This window comes from Vulpes vulpes, chromosome 12 (assembly GCF_048418805.1).
Source record: "Vulpes vulpes isolate BD-2025 chromosome 12, VulVul3, whole genome shotgun sequence".
Lineage (NCBI taxonomy): Eukaryota > Metazoa > Chordata > Mammalia > Carnivora > Canidae > Vulpes > Vulpes vulpes.
The window spans coordinates 115,477,525-115,499,076 of record NC_132791.1 but is presented as its reverse complement, the minus strand read 5'-3'; the positions used below and the strand labels follow the sequence as shown (position 1 = coordinate 115,499,076).

General features: G+C 57.0%; 1 protein-coding gene across 1 annotated transcript in view; it reads right to left on the bottom strand.

The window, feature by feature from the left end:
- Positions 1-3,280: 3,280 nt before the first annotated feature.
- NECTIN1 (nectin cell adhesion molecule 1) overlaps positions 3,281-21,552 on the bottom strand; it is a 64,652-nt gene continuing 46,380 nt past the window's right edge. Inside the window, exons 2-6 of the mRNA XM_072729540.1 lie at positions 19,255-19,605; positions 18,405-18,707; positions 17,884-18,001; positions 16,327-16,478; positions 3,281-7,582 (exon numbers count right to left, since the gene is read on the bottom strand). Of these exons, the coding sequence (XP_072585641.1) occupies positions 7,035-7,582; positions 16,327-16,478; positions 17,884-18,001; positions 18,405-18,707; positions 19,255-19,605 (1,472 nt within the window). The 3' untranslated portion in view covers positions 3,281-7,034. The remainder of the gene's footprint in view (positions 7,583-16,326; positions 16,479-17,883; positions 18,002-18,404; positions 18,708-19,254; positions 19,606-21,552) is intronic.

The following is a 21,552-nucleotide window of genomic DNA, read 5'->3' as shown; positions in this document are numbered from 1 at the left end:
TAGTAAGAAGCATGTGTTCGGTCTTTGTCCTGGTTCCTGGCACAGAGCTCCTAAAACCCTTGGAATTTCCTAAGTGATAAGAGCTCTAAAGGTGGCTTGATACTCATAAGGAATCCTTTCAGCCACACCTGGGTTTAAGTTAATGAAGTTTGGAAAACACCTAAGAATGGAGGCTGGCTGCCAGGGGAGCCGATTGTGTGATTAGAAGGTTAGAACTTTCCGCCCCACCTCTGACCTCCAGGGAGAAGTGACAGGCTGGAGATTGAGTTCAGTTACCAGTGTCGATAATTTAGTCCATCACACCTGTGTTCTGAGGCCTCCCTAAAAGCCCAAAGGGAAGGGGTTCGGAGAGCTTTCAGCTTGGTGAACACACGCAGGTGCTGGAAGAGTGGCCTGCCTTGGAGAGGGCCCAGAAGCTCCCAGCTCCTTCCCAGGTGCCTTGACCTATGCGGCTCTTCCATGAGTTATATTCTTTTTATAATAAATAGGTGATCTATTGAGTTAACTGTTTTCCTAAGTTCTGTGAGCCACTCAGCAAATTAATTGAACCCAAGGAACCTCTGATTTATGGCCAGTGGGTCAAAAACACAGGTGACAACCTGGATGTGATCCTGGCATTGAGGTAGGGGACAGTCTTGTGGGACTGAGCCCTTAGCTTGTAGGATCTGATGCTCCCTCCAGGTCAATAGTATCCGATTGATTTATTACTTGGTGGCATGGAAGAAAATGCACATTGGAACTGGCATCTGAATCGTACCATCTTTTCCACTCAATCCCAAAAGTGGCTCCCACAAACCCAATTTATCCCCCACGGGGGTTCACACTGCTCCGTGGGTGAATCATACCCAGAGGACACCTGAGTGGCTCAGTGGTTGAGCATCTGCCCTTGGCTCAGGCCTTGATCCCCGGGTCCTGGGATCTGCCTGTCTCTCTGCCTCTCTCTGTGTGTCTCTCATGAATAAATAAATAAAATCTTAAAAAAAAAAAAAAAAAAAGAAAAAAGAAAAAAAGAAACTGGCGTCGGGTCTTGCATTCCCCAGAGTTAGGCTGGTACCACCACCTTCCCTGGCTTCCTCCCCTTCCTACGGCTCAAGACCTGCCTCTGGCCCTGAGCATGTTGAGCGCATGCTTTCTGATGGTCTGGTTGCTAAGCCTCAGTTTCCTCGCTGGGCTTCAGTTCTCATTGTGCTGAATAAGCATGTTGGACTAGAGTGATCTCTTATAGAACAAGTGATATAAGATGCTAAATTCTCACGTTAGCCTTGGGTACTCTTAAAGCTTCTGGTCTGGAGAACTCTTACACATCCTTCAGGCCCAGAGGAAACATCACAAGGCTTTCAGACCTTCCCAGGCAAAATGAGCCATTCCTGTTCTGTGCTGCTGCCACAGTGCTTTACGCACAGGTCTGCTTCAGCCTGTGGCCACCAGGCACTGGCTATTTTGGAATTCAGGACTCCTGGAGGCTCTGAATTTTTTGAAAGCAGAGACTCTGGGTGGGACCATCACAGGATCTCATGGAGCATGGCCCACAGTGGCCAAATGAATGAATGAATGAATGCATGAGTAAAAAAACGAATCCCTCAGTTTGTCAAGTTCATTCTCATCACCATCTACGATCAGAATGGTCAAGGTAAGGAGAGAGGCCTCCATGGTATCCAGAAGGGAGCTCTGGCTGCCCAGCTATCTTAATCCCGGGCTCACAGCTGAGGTAGGGCAGTGGCAGGCACACCCCAGGGGGACCTTAGCCACTCAGATGGGTCCTGCCCCCAGGCCATCCAGCGTTGTGCTGTGCTGAGGGTGGGGATGCGTGGATAGGGTGGAGGGTGGAGGTTTGGGCGGAAGGAGCCTAAAGGGGAAAGTTCTTGCTGAACCTAACTCAACTAGCAACTAGAAAGCTAGGTGTGCCCTAGGTGTGTCTCCTGGGACCCTGGGGGAAAGGGGCCAGATCTGGCTGGTCCGGCCCGGAGAGCCTGTGCCTGGGACTAATTGGCTGGCCCTCCTTCTGCTGCTGGAGAAAGTCTTGGCTAATTTGCCGGAACGCTCTAGTTAAATGCCAATTAGGACGTTCTGTCCACTGCTTTCTTCCAATATATTAATAATATAATTAAGCATTTATTGCCTGCGCAAATTAAAAATTAACTTAAACGGACAGCCTGGAAAACTGAGGAAGTGACCACTTACGCCACCAATTTGCATCTCATTCGAGAATCAGCATCTAAACAGTCTAGGGTGCCGGTCTGGCCTCCCAGTGAGGGGCCCAGCCAGCTGCCAACAGCTGCTGGCTTCTTCTCCACGCCCAATCCCCTGATTCCGCCTGGCCTCCCCTCCCCACCCCATCCTAGGTGTGGAGGATGGGCTTTGCCCCAGATGAGTAGGAGGGCTTTCTGCTAAGCGGCCACCTTGGCTTCCAGCATCCCTACCCCCTTTCCTCAGGGGCGTATGGTGTGGATTTCAGTGAAAGGAGATGCTACTGGGGGTGACGGGGGGGAGGTGAAGCCCCTGCCACTCCCACCCAGGATCAATTTGTCCTGCATTCCAGCCCAGGAGATGGGAAGCAGATGGTGCTGGAGTGGGGAGGGGAGGTGACCAAGGGACGAGGAAGGAGCCCTTCCCTGCAACCAGCCCTCTGGAGAGATGAGGGGCCGGGTCTCTGGGAGAGAACTGGCAGGGGACAGGTCCTGGCAGTTTCCTGGAAACAGGAGATGAAAGGATAAAACTCCCCATCTCTTCTCTGTCCCCAGTGTGTCTGACACGACAGGTGTGACACTGCTGGTTTTCTTCTCCAAACAACTGCAGGAGGGGACTTGGCAGGAAGGAGCAGGACAGCAGGGAGTGGGCGAGAAGGGGGAACTGGAAGCAGCCTGAGTTGTGCTCTGCTGCTGTGGGGCAGGGAGGCAGGGACTCGGGCCAGCTGGGGCGGGGGTTGGGGGTGGGGGTGTCCTGTCTCAGTGAGTCCCCCCGCCTCCCAGGCCACCTGCTCTGAAGGCCTCCCTGTCTGTGCTTGCGGAGCCCAAGCCCTCTGCTGCCCACGGTCTTCCCGTGTGCGGGCGAAGCTTCATGGCAGCTTGTGAGTTGGGGTGAGGTCCCAGGAAGGACCCTCACCCCCCACCCCACCCCGGGGCGAACCCCTACAGGCGTCTGCAGGACTGGGGGACCTGGGCACAGGGTGGAGGCTCCCTTCCCTTCCCCACCATGCCGGCTCCACCCTGTCCCCGTGCCCACAGCTGTGAGAAGGGCACAGCGACTGCGGGGAGATGACGAGTGACGCAGGCAACCAGGGTTGTTTTAAACACTTTATTTATAAAAAAGTACATTTTTTTTCCTCAGTACATTTTTCAACCCATCATTTTTTTTATACAAGTAAAAGGGGGTGATGCAAACACCCCCTGGGTCAGAACCAGGAGAACCTGCGCTGGGCTGTCCCCGGGGACCAAAGACGAAACGGTGACAAAGAAACCGAAGCCAAGGTAGAGCGTCGCACTCAGAGGTGAGGGGTGGCAGCTTCTCCTGGATTTTGTTTCCATTTATACAAAAAGAGAAAACCTTTTTTTTTGTTTGTTTCTGGCCAAGAATCCCATTTCCTCACAGCAGGAGTCGGAAGAGCAGCAGGCTGGTGGCGCAGGAGCCCCTCTGGCCTTCCAGTTGGGGCCATGAGGGCCCAGGAGCCCCAGGCTGGGCGGAGGCACAGGCCTGTCCCTCAGGTGCTCAGGGCAGGTGCAGGGCTCCCTATGGGTGCGGGGACCTGGGAGGGACCCACCTGCTCAGCAGTAGGAGAGGGCTCCTGGTGGCAGTCGGGCTCCAGAACTCTCTCTGGGCCCCCAGAGGCCTGCGAGCGCTCCCTCCCCCCAGCGAGCTACCCATATCCCCCAACACAATTCCCGATTCCTCTGCTTGGAGGATGGCAGAAAAATTATTGCACCAGTGGCTTGGGCACGTGGGAGGGGGTTGGCAGAGGGGGCTCATGCCCAGGAAACAAGGCCCCTGTGAGTCTCTGTGGTGGCCTGGGCATGGGGAAATCACCTCTCCTATGTTCTTCCAGCAGGACCAGCCTGGTCCTCTGCTGGCTGTGCATCTGCGGGTGCGCACCTGGGCTTGGGTCTGCGTGTGTGGGGGTGTGCCCCGTGGGTGCGTGGACTGGGCCTGAGCTGGCTGCGCTTGCCTGCTCGTGATCACCGATTCCATTCTGCTGCTTTTCAGCTCCTTCTGATGAAAGGGGACTCGGGTGGTTTGTGTACACATTAGAACAATATCAAAATCTTAAAGAAATGGGGGTGGGGGGGTCAAGGGAGTGGGGGGGGCCAGAACAGGGAGGGTAGCAAGAGGCAGGGGGACAACTGGGGGACGCCTTGGCACGAGGAATACCAAGTTTATTTCATTTCCAGCAAAGGCAGAAGCTCAGCTCATGCTGGGGGTGTGAAGAAGCGAGATGTCCTAATCTCTCTTCGGGGCCAGGCCTCCCCTTGGCCAGCTGGGCTGTGTCAGTGGGCCCGAGAGCAGTGCCCAGCTTCCCGCAGACTGGGGCGCCGAGAAGCCCCCCCCCAACCCCCGGGCCAGAGTGCCACCCCCTGCCTGCCTCACTGCTCTGCTGGGTGTGCTGTTGGGCTCCGGGCTAGGCAGGAACCTCCACATGGCCCACGCTCGTGGCATGGACTCCACAGTTTGTGCTTTGCTTGGGGGGAGGGTCTGGAGGTGTCTGAAGGGGGACTCAGTGCTTTGGCTGGGCCCAGGGGCCCTCCTAAGTACATCATAGAATGAGGAATAGCGGGTGGCAGTGGGGGATGAGGGAGACACAGGAGGGAGAGTTCTTTCAGTTTCATGGTTTCAAGGAGACAGAATGCCTTTATCAGGCAGGCCCCTGGGATTTCCTCCTGCCTGGGGGCAAGGAGACCAAACAGAGGGCCCAGAGCACTGTGAAGTGGGACTGGATGGGGCAGTGATGTAACATGGGAAAGGTCCTCTGCCCTGGGAGGGGAGACACTAATACTGCTAAGAGAAGCAGCCCAGATCCTCTGCTCCCCCCCTGCCCTGTTGGCTAGAAAGACCCCAGAATTTTCTCCCCCAACTCTACCCCATCTGGTACCCCCAATGCCAAGAGGGGAGAGCTGCCCCAGGGCTGGCATGGCTTCAGACTTCTGCTACGTGGCTACTGGGCAGCCAGGGCTGGGGCTAGGGCAGTGGGGGCCAGGGGAGGGTGGCCCAGCTTCTGGGCCCCGGGGTTGCCAGGGCAGAGACAGGGCTGGCTGGGGATTCAAGAGCAGCACCAGGGCGGGGAGGAGTGGGGCTGGGGGCTGGGGCTCCCTTGGGAAGCCTATGGCAGGGTAGGTCAGTGCCCGTGGGGCACAGAGTGGTCTGCTTCCCCCCTCCCCCCAACACTTGCCATCCCACAGAGCCCCTGACAGCCTGGGTTGAGTTAACTAGAACCCTAATGGGCAGGCATGAGCCCGCCTCTCTCATCCCAGGGTCTTTCCTATCTAGAGTGCTGGGGGGGACAGAGTGAGCAGATGGAGAGACTGAGGCACTTTGAGCTGGGGAATGGAAGGGGCTGGGAGGGGCCTTTCCCCCATTGTACAGACAGGAAGCCCTCGTCTTGGGGGACTGATGGGAGCCCAGAGCCCCATTCAAGGAGGGAATCTAGAACTCAAAGGGAATGCTTCCCCAAGGGTCCCCTCCTGCTGCCCCCACCCATCCCAGAATGGAAACCAGGTATAGCTGAGCAGGGGGTGGAAAGTGGCAAGCAGGAGCTTCTGAGTCAGGATCCCTGGCTCCCCCACTCCCCTTGCACTTTCTGGCAAGCCCAGAACATCTACACTGGCCTTGGCAGGTGAGGTGCCACCCATCCACACTCTTTAGCATCTGTATTTGCCAAGCTTCTGTGGGGAGGACTCCCTTCCCCATTGCCCTCCGTGGTGGTACTCGGTCACCTCGGACACTTGGACATCTAGGGAGCCCAGCCCTGACTCCCCAGGAGAATCAAGAGTTGCTAGCACTTGACAGATAAGGGAGAAATCTGAGAAACTCCCATGCTTAAAGAAGCAATTTAGGGCCAGCCCGAACTCCTAGGATAGGGGCACCAGGGGGCCCTGGTCTCAGCAGTCGCTGGAAACTTCTGAAGGCTGGCCCCACCCTCAGCTGGGAGGGGTAGAGGTGGAGCAGAGAGGGGTGGGCCCTGGCGGTGTGCAGCCTGGGAGGGCGTGTGACCCCAGGGGAACGAGGGGTGGACATGAGTGGGGAGTGTGCATGTAGGTGTCTGCGTTATGTGTTGGTAGAGGTGTATGGGAAGTGTGGGCCAGAGTCCACCCGGAATCCCACTACGTGGGGAGCAGACAGGGGTCAAGAGGAGAGACACACCAGAGCTGGGCCAACTTCACTCTGTTGGCCAATGAGGAAAAAAAATGTAAAACCAACCTCACCAGGAAAATACACTGCTCAAGGCCCTGGGTGGGGACCTCCCACTCGATTCACTTTACAAAGGAGACAACCCTGGGTGCTTTGGAGAAGCCTCTCCCTGCCTCTCAGGTGCAATGGCTGACTAGACTGGGGGTCCAAGGCCCCGGCTGCTCATGGCAAGGGGTGCTGGGGTCCCTCTCCCTGGGAAAAGAGGAGCAGCATCTGGGGGTGGGGTGGGGCTTTCCCCTTGGAGAGCCCGGGCCCTCCACCCCCAGTGGAAAAGACACAAACAAATTCCAGTGTTGGGGGCGAGGGAGGGCGGGCTCCCCAAACCCTGCTGGGACGCCCAGGTACACAAGACGAGAACAGGGCTCCCCGCACAGAGGGCAGGCGGAGGGTACAGCAACACCAAAGCCACAGTGAACACAACACCATGGGGAGGACAGGGGTGGGGGGTAGGGAGGAAATTGTAACAAAGCCAGGTCGCACCTGCCCTGGGCTCCCCGCTCCCCAGGGGTGTGGGGCTGGCTTTGGGCAGCTGGGTGAGTCTCTGTCGAGCTCCTGGGGGAGCGGGCTGGGGAGGGGCGGGGGGCGTGCGGGTGGGGGCTGGGGAGAAGGGGTGCAGACGAGGCTCTGGAGACGGGGCGCTACACGTACCACTCCTTCTTGGAAATGAAAGACCCGTCGTTCTGAGAAACCATGTTCTCGGCCAAGTCCAGCTGCTCGGGGTCGTACTGGTAGCCCAGGGTCCGGTCCCCGTAGCCGTCCTGCCGGGCCTCGGCCTCGTCCACCGTGAAGTAGGGCCGCTTGGCGTCCTCGTCGTACTTGGGGTGCGGGCCGCCCACCTTGCGCTCACCCCCGCCGCCCCCCTCCTCCTCCTCCTCCTCCTCATAGCTGCTCCCGCCCAGCGGCCCGGGCTTCTTCTCATCGTCCGAGTCGTCGGGGTACTGCAGGTTCTGGGCCATGGGCGGGTGGTGCTGGGGGATGCCCGCCTTGCTGTAGCCGTTGCCGTACACGTGCTTCTTGGTGCTGTAGTCGCCCTTGAAGGTGTGCCGGCGCCGGCGCAGGGCCACCACGATGCCGCCCACCACGATCGCCACCAGCAGGATGCTCCCCGCCACGCCCCCGATGATGGCCGTGGGCACCGGCCCGGCGCGCCGCCCGTGCTCGGGGGGAGACGGGGTGTAGGGGAACTCTGGGCAAGGAAAAGACATGGAGGGGGACAGTGTCAGTGTCTGCTGGGGGGACGGGGGGGGGGGCAGGGGGGCAGGGGAAGGAAAGGCCAGGGCGTGGGTGCGTGGCCCAAGGGCAGCTCCAGATCCGCAGGCCCCTCTGGGAGCTCCCATCCCCTTCAGGAGCCCACACCGCGCAGCGCCCTGCCCTCTGGGAGCCTTTACCTCCTCCAGGGGCCCCCCACCCCTCTAGGGAGCCCTCAACCCCTCCAGGAACCCACACTGTGCGGCGCCCTGCCCTCTGGGAGCCTTCACCTCCTCCAAGAGCCCCTACCCTTCCAGGAACCCTGCACCTCTTGGTGCCCCGCCCCTCCAGGAGCCCCCACTCCCTTCAGGAGCTCTCACTCCTCAGCGCCCCGCTCCTCCTCCTCCTCCTCCTCCTCCTCCTCCTCCTCCGGGAGCCCCTACTCCCTGCGAGAGCTCCCACGCTCTCCAAGAGCCCCCACCCTTCAGCGCCCCACCCTTCCTGGGTGCCCCCTAACCCACCCTCTGGGAGCCTCCAACCCCTCCAGGAGCCCACTGGGCAGTGGTGTTGTAGTGGAAGTGAGAGGAGAGGCAGAGCCCTGGAGAGCCTCCACGCTGGCTTTCTCCTTGGCTGTGGTGCCAGCCCACCCGGGTCCCTGTGTCCCCTAGCCGCCAGTCACTGTCAGGCACCCGGGGAAGTAAGTGTGCTATTAATTTCTATTCAACACACGAGGGAAGGAGGCTTAGAGGGGTTGAATAACTTGCCCGAGGCCACCAGCCAATGATGCAACGTTGGTTCTTTTGCACGGAAAGCCAGTGTAAATGTTACCCCTGCCCCCCTGCCCGACCCTGCTGCTCACTGGGCGCCCCACGTCTGCTTCCACCTGCTCCCCAGTGCACAGGGAAGAGGATGGGTTCCCAGAGCGGCACCGTTGAAGCCCTGTGAGTGCCAGAAACCAGGGCTGTGGTTCTTGGCTGCCGCCTGGGCGTGCAGGGCAAGGTGGGTGCCCAGGGTGCTGGCAGCCTGGGCTGTGAGCAAGATGCTCAGCATGGCTGTGCAGGAAGGGGGCACGAGACGAGCACGCGTGAGTCCATGGCAACGATGGTGTGTAGGGAGCACATGCCGGGGCACACCCTGGACGTCTCGGCCAGCCCGCATGCCTATGCTGATGTGCCCGATGTGTGTGTACCAACCTGCACCCTGAGGACAGGGTGGAAACCAGGAGGCAGGAAAGGTGGAGAGAAGAGAAGGGAAGTAGGTGGGAGAAAGGGAAGGCCGGGTGGGTGAGTGCCAGCCTCTGGTCAGTGCTGCCCCTGACTCTCCCTCTTCCTTCCCAGCCAGAGGCCAAAGGACACCCCCCTCCCCCCAGGGGAGGGTGAGGGAGGCGGTTCCCAGCACCACCACAGGGTGGCACCGGAGACCACAGCTGACCACGGCTGACCACGGTCAGGGCAAGAGGCCTGGTGGGCAGGCCCAGGGGGAGCCTGGGAGGGCTGTCTGATTGTTCTAGGCCCTCCTCTCTCAGGCCAAGGCAAAGGTGTAGGGTTTGGACATTCCTTCCGGTCTCTGGGAATCGGTTTCTGTCAGCTTACTCCCTGAATGAGCATCACTCACTCCAGGGGAATCCTGCTCCTCCTAGAAGCCCATTCCCTCCTCCCAGAGGTGAAGCTAGCCCCGTGTGGGAGCGGGTGAGGTGCTGTCTGCAGCAGGCAGGAGCAGCACAGAGACTCTAGAAAAGGAAAGGACTTCTGGGAGTCCGGGCTGGGAGGGCTAATGAAAACACGGGGGCCCGAAGAAGGGATGGCGATCTGCCTGCAGTCACATGGCTGAGCAGGGACCACCCAAATGCTCCTGTTCCTGGCCTCTCCACATGCAGGAGTTGGCAGAGCGAGCAACAACTACTTGTCACCACTGTGTCCTCAATACAGGTCAGCGAGTGGCTGTCCAATAAATATTTATTGAATATTTGTCCTCACCGCCTACTTCCAGAAGTTTCCCTGGAACCTCAAGCTTCTCCTGCTTTACCAGGTCCCATCTGTTTACTGCCTTTAAAAAGCGCTGCACACCTGCTCCCCACGAAGTGGGAGCTGCCTCCACAAGGCGTGCCCCAAAAGGCAGCTAGCAGGAACCTAGCCTCTGCTGTTTTTACCCTGCCTGCTGCCTCTTCAGTTCTCGCCCAGATCTGAGTACTCTCCTCTCTAACCTGCCTCATCACTTCCCCCATCCACCTACCCATCTACGGATCTATCCATCCACCGATCCATCCGTCCGTCCGTCCATCCACCCATCTATCCATCCATCCATCCATCCATCCATCCATCCATCCATCCACCAAGCCACCCACCCATCCCTCTACTCCCTACCCAACTATCCATATATATACCCATCTACCCGTCTACCCATCCATCCATCCATCCACCTATGCAATCAAAAAACATCTACGGAGCATCTATTTTGCTAGTCACAGGATACAAGAAACTCATAGCCTATCTGGGGAACCAAATGATGCCCTTAGGGACAAAGCAGCACACAGACATTCAAGGGCACTGGCAGAGAAGTGCCTCAGGATTCAGGGGAAGGAGAACAGTGTGGCCTAGAGTTAACCCAGGCTCCTTGGAAAAGACTTGGAGAGGCCAAGAGAATAAAACAGGCATGCAAATGAGGGGACCTACCTTTCCTTTCAAATCTTTCCATCAAATCTTGTTGACTCTTCCTATTCAATATTTTATCACTTCATGCCAGATTTTACTGTCGTAGATTCCCGACTCTCCCACCTCCATCTGGTCTCTGTCCCCTTTCAGTCACTCTATTCACGGTCAGGAAGTTAATTTCCACTGTGTAGACACTACCACTCCCTTTCTCAAAGACGAGCAGTGACGTCCCCACCGCCCGCTAGACCGTGCCAGTCTGGGCTTCAGAGCTTCCATCATGCCACTTGATCTTGGCTTTGGCTAACTTGTCCGCCTTGTTGTCCAAGTTGATTCTTTACTGCAAATCTTTGCTCATGCTGTTGGCACTGCTAGAAATGCCCTTCCTCATTCCTCCCTTTCCATTCTTTCAGTTTTCGAATGGCTAAGGTTCTCCTTTTCTCGAAGGAATGAGGAGAGGGGCTGGGGAAGTGGCAGCCTCAGGATAATTCGGAACTGTTTCTAGTCAGGGTGTTACGGCTGTGTGCAGTCTAAGTTCTGATGTATTTATTTTTATGCTTTCTGCGACAGCGGAGACCCAACGAAAAAATAAAGCTCTCCTACATCGTACTCGACTAGATTGAATTTGGGGGGCCCCACTAATCAAAGTACGGTAGAGTTTGCTGTATTACCTGTTTCATGAGAGTGGCTTGTGTCCCAAGTTAGTCCATAAATTCAAATTCAGAGTAAATCCGGAACCTGACCACTTTCCACCATCGCTCTGCCCCTAATCGAAGCCACCATCACCTGTCACTGGCATTATTGCAGTAGCTGTATAACTGGCTTCCCTGATTATAACCTTTTCCTTTTATAGACAATTTTGAACACAGCAGCCACAGAGCCCTGTTAAGTCTGGAGAGTTTAAAATGGCCTATATGACCTGTGCCTCCACTCCCCACCCCTGATTTCATCTCTTGCTTTCTTCCTGGCTCACTCTGCTCCAGGCTTACTCAGGGCCTTTGCACTGGCTGCCCTCCACCCGGAAGACTCTTCCCCTAGGTGTCCCATGGTCCCTCCCTCACCTCCTTCAGGGCCTGGCTCAAACTTCTGAGATCACCTTCTCACTGAGGCCCTCCCTGACTGCCCTATTTCAAACCACAGCTCACGAACCCCACCCTGGCACTTGTGACCCTTTGATCCTGTTCTTCTTTTCTCCATGTCACTTTTTGTTTTGTTTTGTTTTGTTTTTAAGATTTACTTGACATGGAGGAAGCACAAGCAGGGGAAAGGGTAGGGAGAGGGAGAAGACTCCTTGCAGAGCAGGGAACCTGATGCAGGACTCAATCCCAGGGCCCTGGGATCATGACCTAGGCAAAGGCAGATGCTTAACCACTGAGCCCCCCAGGCGCCCTTCCATGCCACTTTCAAAATGATCATATATTTTTTCCAATGTATTTCATCTGTTGTTTGCCATATGTCCTTCTGTATTAAAACACAAACTCTAGAGGGACAGGGACGTTGTTTGGCTCATTGATATATTCCCAAGCATCTCGCCTGCCTGGCATGTGGCTGGAATTCAAGAATATTTGTTGAATGAATTCTGATAAGGCAAAGCTTGTCTCAGAGGTGAGCCTCTGGGTGTCTTTCCTCCTCAAGGTCCTTCTGTTTAACTCCCCCCCCCCCCCCCCCCCGCCCTGCTAAGAAGGTTTACTCTTCCCTGGGGATCTGTTGGGACCAAAGGGAACCCTGGTTATTTTGGCTGTTTTAGGGCCAGGCCTGCCCAGAGGTAGAAGAATGGCTAAGACGACCTTCTGGCACTGTAGATTTCAGAGTGCAGATGCCGAGTGAGGGTGCAGGAGGAGAAGACAGGAGGGTCTCATTCACTGGCAAGCGGAGGTGGCTGCGTGGTGTGGAATGGAGCACCTCACTCCCCACCCCCTGTCTTACAAAGGGGGCAGCTTGGCTTCCATTCCTGAAAGACCATGGCCTCCCCTCTGGGATGGCAGGCTGGTCGGGCCCCTGGGGGTGGTGAGAGTTTGGCTTCCCCTTGGGTGCTGTGAGTGAGGGGGTAAGCAGGTACAAGGGCTATGGGCAGACCAGCTTAGGGTTTTTGTCTGATCTAGGATCTGGAGGAGATTTGGGGTCAAAGAGAATGTATGGGTTTGCTTCCAAACCAATGCCTGGGGCTTCCCCAGGCAGGCATCCTGAGATGAGGCCGGGAAGCTGCGAGAACTACACCTCCCAGTGTGCAGTGCTGTGGCTGCAGGGAGGGTAGGAAGGCCCGAGGTTGGACTCTGAAAGCCCCCTTGTCTTGTAGGAGCTGCGGCAGCTGCACAGCGAGTCAGGCCACTGGACAGGGCCTCATCAAGCTGGAGCAGCACTGAGTCCTCCCAGGGGCCGGGATGCAGCTGCCTTCACACAGACTCCGTAGCACACTGCCATTCACCAGCCTGGAGGAAGGCATGTTTGCCCACAGGACGGCCAGGGCTCCCGTTTGCACACTCAGCATGCAGACAGGCGCCCGCCTGCTTGCCACTGCACGTTTACACACTCAGGACCACACGCCCACACTCATGCCCCGGTGTGCATCGTGGAAGGTTCACACACACCCTCCCTTCCAGATGGACCCCGAAGCCTCACTGACACTTGTTTCTGAGAATTCCCAGTCTAAGCGAGAGACCTGTTACCCTCACCCTCAAGTGGTCATCCCCAGTGGATGAGCCCAGGACTTCAGTGGAAATAGGAATTGGGGCAGACACCCTCCCTGCTCTGCTCCCGAAGTGGCCTGGATGCTCTCTTCCCCACAGCCCCAGTCCCAGGGATAGATGCTGTCCCATTTGGATCCTTTACTCTGGTCAAGGCCATACCCTGAGCACCTCTCCCCACTCTCTACATTAGAGGGAGAAGGGAAGGACGCTCATTGGTTTGTTTTGTGACTACTGGTCGGACCCCATGAAATTGCTCTTGGCCACTTGGATCTTGGAAATGGGCCTCTCGGAGGGCCTTAGGCCCTGAGGACATGTATACACAATTCTGGTGAGTCTGTCTCCTTGTCCCCATGGCCACAGCCCAGGCCTGTTACTTCTCACTAGGGATGCCCTCACTATACAGCCCCTAACTGGTCCCCTGGTGCCATCCACACAGCCTCCCAAATGCTTGGTCTACACTACCTGCCTCGCCACACCACTTCTCCGCTGAGAACCCTTCAGAGACTTGCCTTTGACAACACAGAGAAAGGCTGGTTTCTCCCATTCCTGCCCACCTGGCTCCCAACATCTCCTTCCCATGAGCTTCCCTTGCCTGCAAACCCCACCTTCCATCATCCTCATAGGAACAACTCAAACACCACCTCCTCCACCTTGATCTGGGGCCCCAAGAAGCCCGTGCTAAAGTGTGTCTGTGCAGGTGCAATGCCTCGCATATGCGTGCCCTGCACACACACGTATCTTTGGCACACACCCTGCCACACGCCTCCTCCCCCTCCTGCCCCAGCTGCTCCTCATTTTCCTCTCCAGATGCGCCCAGGGCAAAGCTATTACCCGAACGGATGGCCAGAATGAAAAATTAAATTTCCACTTATCCGTCTCACTCATGCATTCCCTCCTGACTGGGGGGCTTGGAGCTGTGTCCCTTGGACTGGGCCCCCAGAGACAGACATGAGGTGAGGTGGGACTGGGGCTCAGACGTTGTCTGTGAGCTCAAGAACACACAGTTCTACAAGGCTCAGACTTCCTGGATGGGCCCTCCAGGGGGGCTGAAAGAGCTTCCCTCCTTCCCTTGGGACAGGCTGGGTAAACCGCTCCTGGGCACATCGATGATTCAGTGAGCATCACGCCTCTCTGGCTTCTGCCTCACTGGGCTGTCAACAAGAGTGGCCTATGCAAGGCCCTTCTCACCACCCATGTGTGTGACTTGGTTACCACCCCTGTCCTGCCCCGTGCCTCTGGGAGAACAGGAGGATATGCCTTGTGCCTCTTCTAGCTGGAGCCCAGGCAGCCTGGCCTACCTGCTCACAAGGCCAGCTAGGCCTGACCACAGACCCCATGCAGGGTGCCACTGCGGCCATCGGCCCCAAGGAGACAGCCCACCTTCATGGCTGGCTTCTTTCCTCTCTGTTCTGTAGCCTGGGCCTGGGAAATGCCCTCTTCCCTTCCTCCCTGCTCCTGGACCTGATGTGACTCCCAGATGAGCAGCCCTGGACTTTGGTCATCCAGCGTCCTCCTGAGCTTTGGGGAAAGGGAGGCCCTGACTTGGCTGTTTTGACCCTGCCCTGAGGGCTGGGTAGCACCACCTGGCCCCATAGGCCTCAAAGGGCCCCTTACTGGTCCACTCATGCCAGGGGTAGAATCATGGGGGAAACTGCTCCCAGTTTCTTGACCTCCTCCCTGATTTCCCAGTTGGGGGGCGATGCAGCAGTGGTGTTGATGGCCTGCCACTGGGGAAGGTACCATCACACAGGGGGGCTCGGTGTGTGCAGCCAGTGGTCCATGCCCCTGGCCAGAGGTAAATGGGATTATCTCTGTGCTACAGGCTGAGAGGTGAAGGCCACAGAGCCAGAAAGAGCCAGGATGTGCGCACAGTGAGGCCAAGTGTGTGTTGTCCCTTGTAGGACATGCCTCGCAGTGGCGCGGTCACACTCTAAGTCTTATGAATACTCCTCATCCTGTCTGCTCCGTGGCCCCACGGCCAGAGCCTGGGCAACCATGAGGCTCCTACTGAAATCTGGCCCAGATTTTCTCCAGGAGGGGACACGTGTGTGACTCTACCCACTGCCCCACCCTGCTCCCACCCCAAAGCCTAGCCTGGAGGATGGGTGGCCTTAGCTTTTCCCAGGCTCCACCTCGGATGCTTCTACTACTTTAACCAGTCAGAGGGCCAAGGGCAGGGGGTTGAAGAAAGTGGCCAATGACCAAAGACTGGTGAGGATGGATGGAACAGCCCCAAGGGCAGGTGGTGCAGATCCTGGACACCTTCAGGTGGCTCATTCTGCAGCTGTGCCTAGGACATACCCGCAAACATGGTTGACTTCTGAGACGCTGGCCCAGAGCTAGTGGGTCTTCAGAACTGTGCTTGCCCTGCCTAACTTCTGATACTCCAGGGCCTGGCTTGACATCTCCCCGAGGTCACTTCCTGCACGTGACACGCACCCTGGACACCACACTTCTTGTCCCGGGCGGTTCTTTCTGTCACTTTCTTATCCTGCAGCCAGCTCAGCTATGATGCTAAAGACACTCCCTCTTCCAGCTTGTGAACTTGTGATGGCTACTGTACCCCTCTATTGGCTTGTTGCGATCTTTCCATTAATAATGATAATGATAGAGATCAAGATAATAATCACAGAGCACGGGCCATTTGTTGACAGACTGGTCTGTGCTAGGTACTGGGCCCACATGATGCAAATTCTGACAACAAGCCTTTAAGGCACCTTGTCTCATCCCCATTTTCACAGGAGGGCTTGTCCGCGTGCCAGCTGCCTGACAATGAAGCCTATGCTCCTTTCGTGGCCCTGTGCGAAGCCTCCCCCAGAACATGCTAGCTCCTGTGCTCCTTCCCTTTGCCCTGAGACGTCAGGTGGCTGATTCTCCTCATCTGCACTGACACAGAGAGAGATGCAGGGAAGATAGGAATTCAGTCGAGGGCGCACTGCCATGGCTTTGGGCGGTCTCCTTGTTTTCCCCCCAGGGTCCCCGCTTGGGGTAAGCCTCACCCTTCTGCCCACGTGGGGTTCTTGAGCTGCAGGATTTGAGTTCCACCTGCAAGCCCCCCGCGCCAAGCCAGCATCACAGGACGCGGGCAGGCTCTAACACCTGTCCTCCACCGTCCCCCGCTCCCCAACCCCAACAGCATCCTCCCAGACAGCACTTCCTTCCTCCCTGCTGGAGCCTCCCTCTGACCCCTCTCTGATCGGGGGTCACCCTGTTTCACACACAGCCTTATAACGGGGGAAAGAGAAAAGCAAAGCAAGGCCACTGAATGGCCAGAGCTCAAGGGGGATCCAGAAGAGGAAGAGGAGACACAAACTTCCTGCAATAACAGAACCTGAAGGTTGCATTGCGTCGACAGTGGAGGAAGCAGTGGTGGGGAGAGAGAGGCAGGGCCGGGTGCAGCCTCCTACCTGTGATATTGACCTCCACCTGGCCCGAGCGCGTGCCGATGGGGTTGGTGGCCTCACACACATAGGTCCCTGCCAGGCTATAGTTGATAGGCCCCCTGAAGAAGAGGGTTCTGTTCTGGGCCTCCACGCCCTTGGGGAGAGAGCCGTTGAGCCTGTAGGGATGGGGAGACAGGGCAGAGCGTTATGACTCTCTGGCTCAGAAGCTGCCCTGGTGTCACCCACCTGCCTCCAAGGGTCCCCACACTTTGGCCGAGTTAATAATAGGCAGGGTCTGTCTTGGGAGGAGGAGAAGCAACCACAGCAATAACCTATTGCATTTCGCAGTTTCCTATTATTCAGCGTTTTATGCTTGATGGTCCCAGCACTAAAATGTAGACAGGACAGGAAGGGACTGGTCCCACTGAATAGGTGAGAAACTCTACGTTCAAGGTCAAGGAACACAGCTCTATGTGATAGAACTGGAGCCTTAGCCAGGTCTTGGACTCCTGGCATGGTGCTCTTCTGACCACTCTTTGGTTTCTTGGGTTGCTGGTTCATCATAGAGATGTGTGGGTCCTAACCCCGGATCTACTGAACCTGGACTGCTGGAGCCATGGCCTGGAAATCTGTATTTTGACAAGTGGCTCGGGTAACACGATGTGACCCATGTCGAGGAATCGTGTTCCATTTCACTACCTCATTTTCTTACTGGGTGTTATCACAGGCCTTTTTCCTGGGGAACATCCTTCTGATCCCCGAGGCCTCGAAGCTATTATTCTCTTGGACCTAGCAGCTCCCAGGCACACCGCTGAAATTGGCAAGCAGGCCCTGGCCAGCCACTTGCACCTTCAGAGGCACTTCTGGTTCTAGGAAGTGGATGGAGGGTGAGAATTAGCTAGGGCATGCCAGCACCTTCCACTTGGACAAAGTGGACAGAGACTATAGACACAATGTGGGCACAAGCTTCTGGCCATCAACATCAACCTGCTTCTTGGCTTCCCCACTCCCATCTTTCTATGTGTTCCATCCAGCTCTTCTCTGGGAAGAACCTTGGCTCAGGCCATCAGAGCAGGCTGGAGGGGCAGACGGGACCTGTGAGAGCCAGGCTCAGAGACTGTCATCAACAAGATGACAGGATGTGGGGCAAGCACTCCATGAACACGGGTGTTCTGGGCTGACGGCTGCCCTCTCCTTGAGAACCTGGGGGTGCCGGAGAGAAGGAACGGGAACAAAGAGAGATCTGGGATGCTCCAGAAAGCCAGCTTCCCTGGGGACACCTCGATAAAAATAAATAGCGGGGGCTGGGGTGGGAGTGACTCAGACTGAATCACCAAAGGGAAACGATAACATTCTTTATTAGGGAGAAGGCAAGTGGATTATGAGGGAATCCCCCTCTGGCAGAATGGTTTGGCCCACTGACCCTGATGCTGCCAGACATGGGGTGTCTGTGCCTGGGATCTCCCCATCTCGTTGAGAAACCTGAACCAGGATCCTCATTTCCTCCTGACACGATGCTCCTGGAGGTGGCGGGGTAGGGGTGGGTACCTCCCTGTGACCAGCCAGCCCCAGAGCACTTACGTGGTCCAGTGGTACTCGGTGGCAGGGGGGTTGGCATCGGCTTTGCATGTGAGCTTCACATCCATCCGCTGAAGGTACCAGTTCCCATCAAATCCCTCGATGGTCACTTCGGGCTCATCTGTGGGGCCGGGGATGATGTTTGAGAAGGGTAAGGGCAGGAGAGGCAGGGTGAGGGGACCTTGGCCAGGGAAGGGATAGGAGGTAGCAGTGACATGGAGACAGCTGGAGATGGGGAGAGGGAGGAGGTGGATGGGGATCACGGGCCCTCAGAGCAGAAGGAGCGAGGAGGATGAGGAAGGACAAGGACAGATGAGCCAAGGGAGATGGAAGAAGAGAAGAGGGAGGACAAAGCACCCCCAAAAAGCAAGAGGGAGGGGAAGGTCAGAGGGGTGAGGAGGAAGGAGTGGGGGGAGTGGCAGGAGGAGAGAAGCAGAGGAGGAGGGAGGGCTGGCATGGGGGAGGTGGGGGGAGGGACAGGGGTGCCCACCCCGGGTACCCGGCCCACACCGCGCCCTGCTCACACTGCACGTTGAGGGTGAGGCTTTCCCGGAAGCGATCCATGTGGTAGTTGACGATGCAGGCCAGGGACTGCTGGTGAGCCTCCCGGCTGGGCACCAGGCGGTAGCGGCTGATGACGGTCACCGTGCCGTTGGGGTTCCGGATCTCTTGGTACTCTGCTTCGCCCTTCAGGCGGGTTTCCCAGGACACCACGCTGGGAGGCTTCCCATTGGCGGAGGTGCAGGTGGCCACCAGGACCTTGTCGTCCTGCCCCTTCTTGGCTCGAAGCACGGCCTGGGTACCCTCCACCCAGTTGGTGGGTTTGGCTGCGGGGAAGCAGAGAGAGCCATGGCACCAGCTCTACCGCCCCACTCAAAGTGTGCAGGCCTGGGATGTGGCCCTCGCCATCCTTGCGTCTCAGCTGTGCTGCACCAGAGTGGCTCCCATCGCTTCTCATGGGACTGCTTCATATCTAACCTACGTCCTTCCTGCTCTACGACTGGTAGCCGATCTTGTCAAGCCGAAGCCTTCTCAGAGCCTTGGCATGCTCAAGGCAAGTGGCTCATGCGGCCCCTTTCCTTACCTGGTGTCTGAAGCTTCTGGCTGCTTCCCGGTCATCCATGAAGTACCCAGGTGGGCCTCCAGCCTGAATCCTAATCCTCAGCTCTGTCCACAGCTAAGGCCCTGCTCCCGACCCCCAGTGAACTGTGGGACAGCCCGGCTGGAAGGGACTGGAAGCACCAGGCCCGGAGCTTTGGGAGCATGTCAACCCAGGGAGAAGGTCTGGGGCCACTGAGGCACACAGTGAGGATGGCCAAGCCCCAGGCCCCAGGCCTCTGCACAAGCAGGGAGGGAGGGGTCGGGCCAGCTTACCCATCACGGTGAGGTTGAGCTGGCTCTCCCGATTGCCGGCGGGGAAGGTGGCAAACTCGCAGATGTAGACCCCCTCATCGTCCAGCTCCAGGCGGGAGAGGCGGATGGTGCCGTCGGTGAAGGAGGGCCGCAGGAATTCCACGCGCTCGCGGTAGGGAGCCAGCACCGAGACGCCCATGGCTGGGTTGTAGATGGCCACGTTCTGCTTGGAGCCATTGGTGGCCTTCTGCCAGGTGACCTGGGTGATCTTCACGCCAGGCAGCGGGTTGGTGAAGCTGCAGTGCAGCACCACATCCGTGCCGATGAAACCATACATGGAGTCGTTCACCTGGACCACCTGGGCGTCGGTGCCTGGCGGAGGAGACGCGGGGCTGGTCAGTGAGAGGCTCGGCCCCCCGCCCAGGCTCCCGGGGCGCTGCGGCTTTCTTCCTGGCGGTATTTCTCTTTTGATTCTCAGCATAAAGATAGTACTCTGCTTGTAATAAAAGCACTCTAGGCAATACTGAAAACTACCGAGAAGAAAAGGCACCACCCATGATCCCGCTGCTCAGAAATATCACCGCTAACCTTGTAGGCCGCATTCCTCTTCCACTTCCTTCCCTCTACATCCTTTCTCTAGATGTTTCTGCATGACCGTCTCTTCCCTACACAAAGTCAGAATCCTATTGTACATATTGTTTCCTACGTTGCCTTTTCTCCATGGCACGAATATACACCTCCACCCTGGTTTCTGATGAGGAGGCTCAAGGGCACTGCTTTCCTAGGAGCCGCCAACTGCGTCAGCCTTCCTGGGCCTCAGTTCCCTTTTGGCAAATGGGGCATAAAGATCCAGTCCTCCACCTCACCGGGGTTGCTAGGAGAACCAAATGGGACTAACGAGAAAGTGTGTCAGGAGACAGGAAGCGCTGCCCACATGGCTCACAGTGGCCGCCATGGTGGCCACCCCCATAGGTCTTCTCCCTTAAGACTGGGTGCCCACGCCCTGGGGGGCACCGGCTCCGTCCCTGTCACCCAGCCAGGCAGGTTGAAGTAGGTGCTGTGCAAGGCCCTACTGGCTGGCTCCTGACTGCCTTACTGATCTAGCCTAAAAATGTCTCGACATTCGACATCCTGGTTATCTGGGCCCTGCCTCTTGGTCCACATCTCTCCGTACATGATGCCTTCCAACTGTGTCAAACGACCCCTCCTCAGAACACGCCATGTTCCCGTGTTCCCTTCCTCCCTCTCTCCCTCCTCCTAACACTCCTACTAGACTCTTGCTCACGCAGCACCCTAGAAGGCCCTAGAAGGCTCTTCCCCTTTTCCACCGAAGGATCTCCCACTCAGGCCACCTCTTTTAAGAAGCTTCCCAGACCTTCCCCGCCACCTCTGCTACATATCTTTTCTGCCTTAGCATGTGGTTGTTCGCGCCTCTGACTTCTCCACCAGAGCAGCATCTATGCGCTGCCCAGCCCAGCGTCTGGCACACAGTAGACGCTCAGTAGATCTTTGTTGCCAGACAAATTGCAACGGAACCCGTGAGAATAGAGATTTGCAAGAAACAGGGAGTGATCAGTGGCATCGGATGAATGAATCAATTCCCCCCAGTCTCCTCACCGATTGCTTTATTCCCACTAGAATGACTTGTTTGAGCTCTGCTCTACCCCGAAACCCAGGGCAGCCATCCCCTCCGGTGGGTCTCTCCAGCCCCAGCTCATTACTGAGCTCTGTTACTGGCGGTGCCTCTGCACACTTCGTTTGGTCACATCTTTACTGCACTCAATTTATTGAGCACCATTAATAATATGAATGCCAAGGCCTGTACTGACCCAGAGGCAGGGGGATGGCCTTAGGGGTCTCCCAAGGGAGACTGGGGTTCAAGACTGGAAACGTGGGGCTCACATGTGCCTCTGCACATGGGCAGGGCACACTCCTCTGAGGGGCTTGGAAGACCACAGCAGGTGAAAGCTGCTACCCCCAACTCCTGCCTTCAGGAGGGTACACAGGCCATGTCTCCTAGGTCACTGTAGTATCCTCTGTGTTTGGCATACAGTAGGTACTCAAAAATGCTTGCTGAATGGATAGATCTTTGGCCCCTTTGAGCCAGGTCCTTGCCATGCTCTGAAAGCTTCCCTGATGCTCCTCACTTCTCTATTCTCTATTCATATCCACACAGCCCTGAAAAGCTGACCTGGGGTACCCCACCCCTACCCCTCCAGCTGGTCTATGGGGCTCTGACATGTCCCTGGGCAGAGAGCACTGTGGGCTGGTGGGAGTACAATGGAGGGAGCATCCATCAGGGAATCGGGAGGGCTGGGT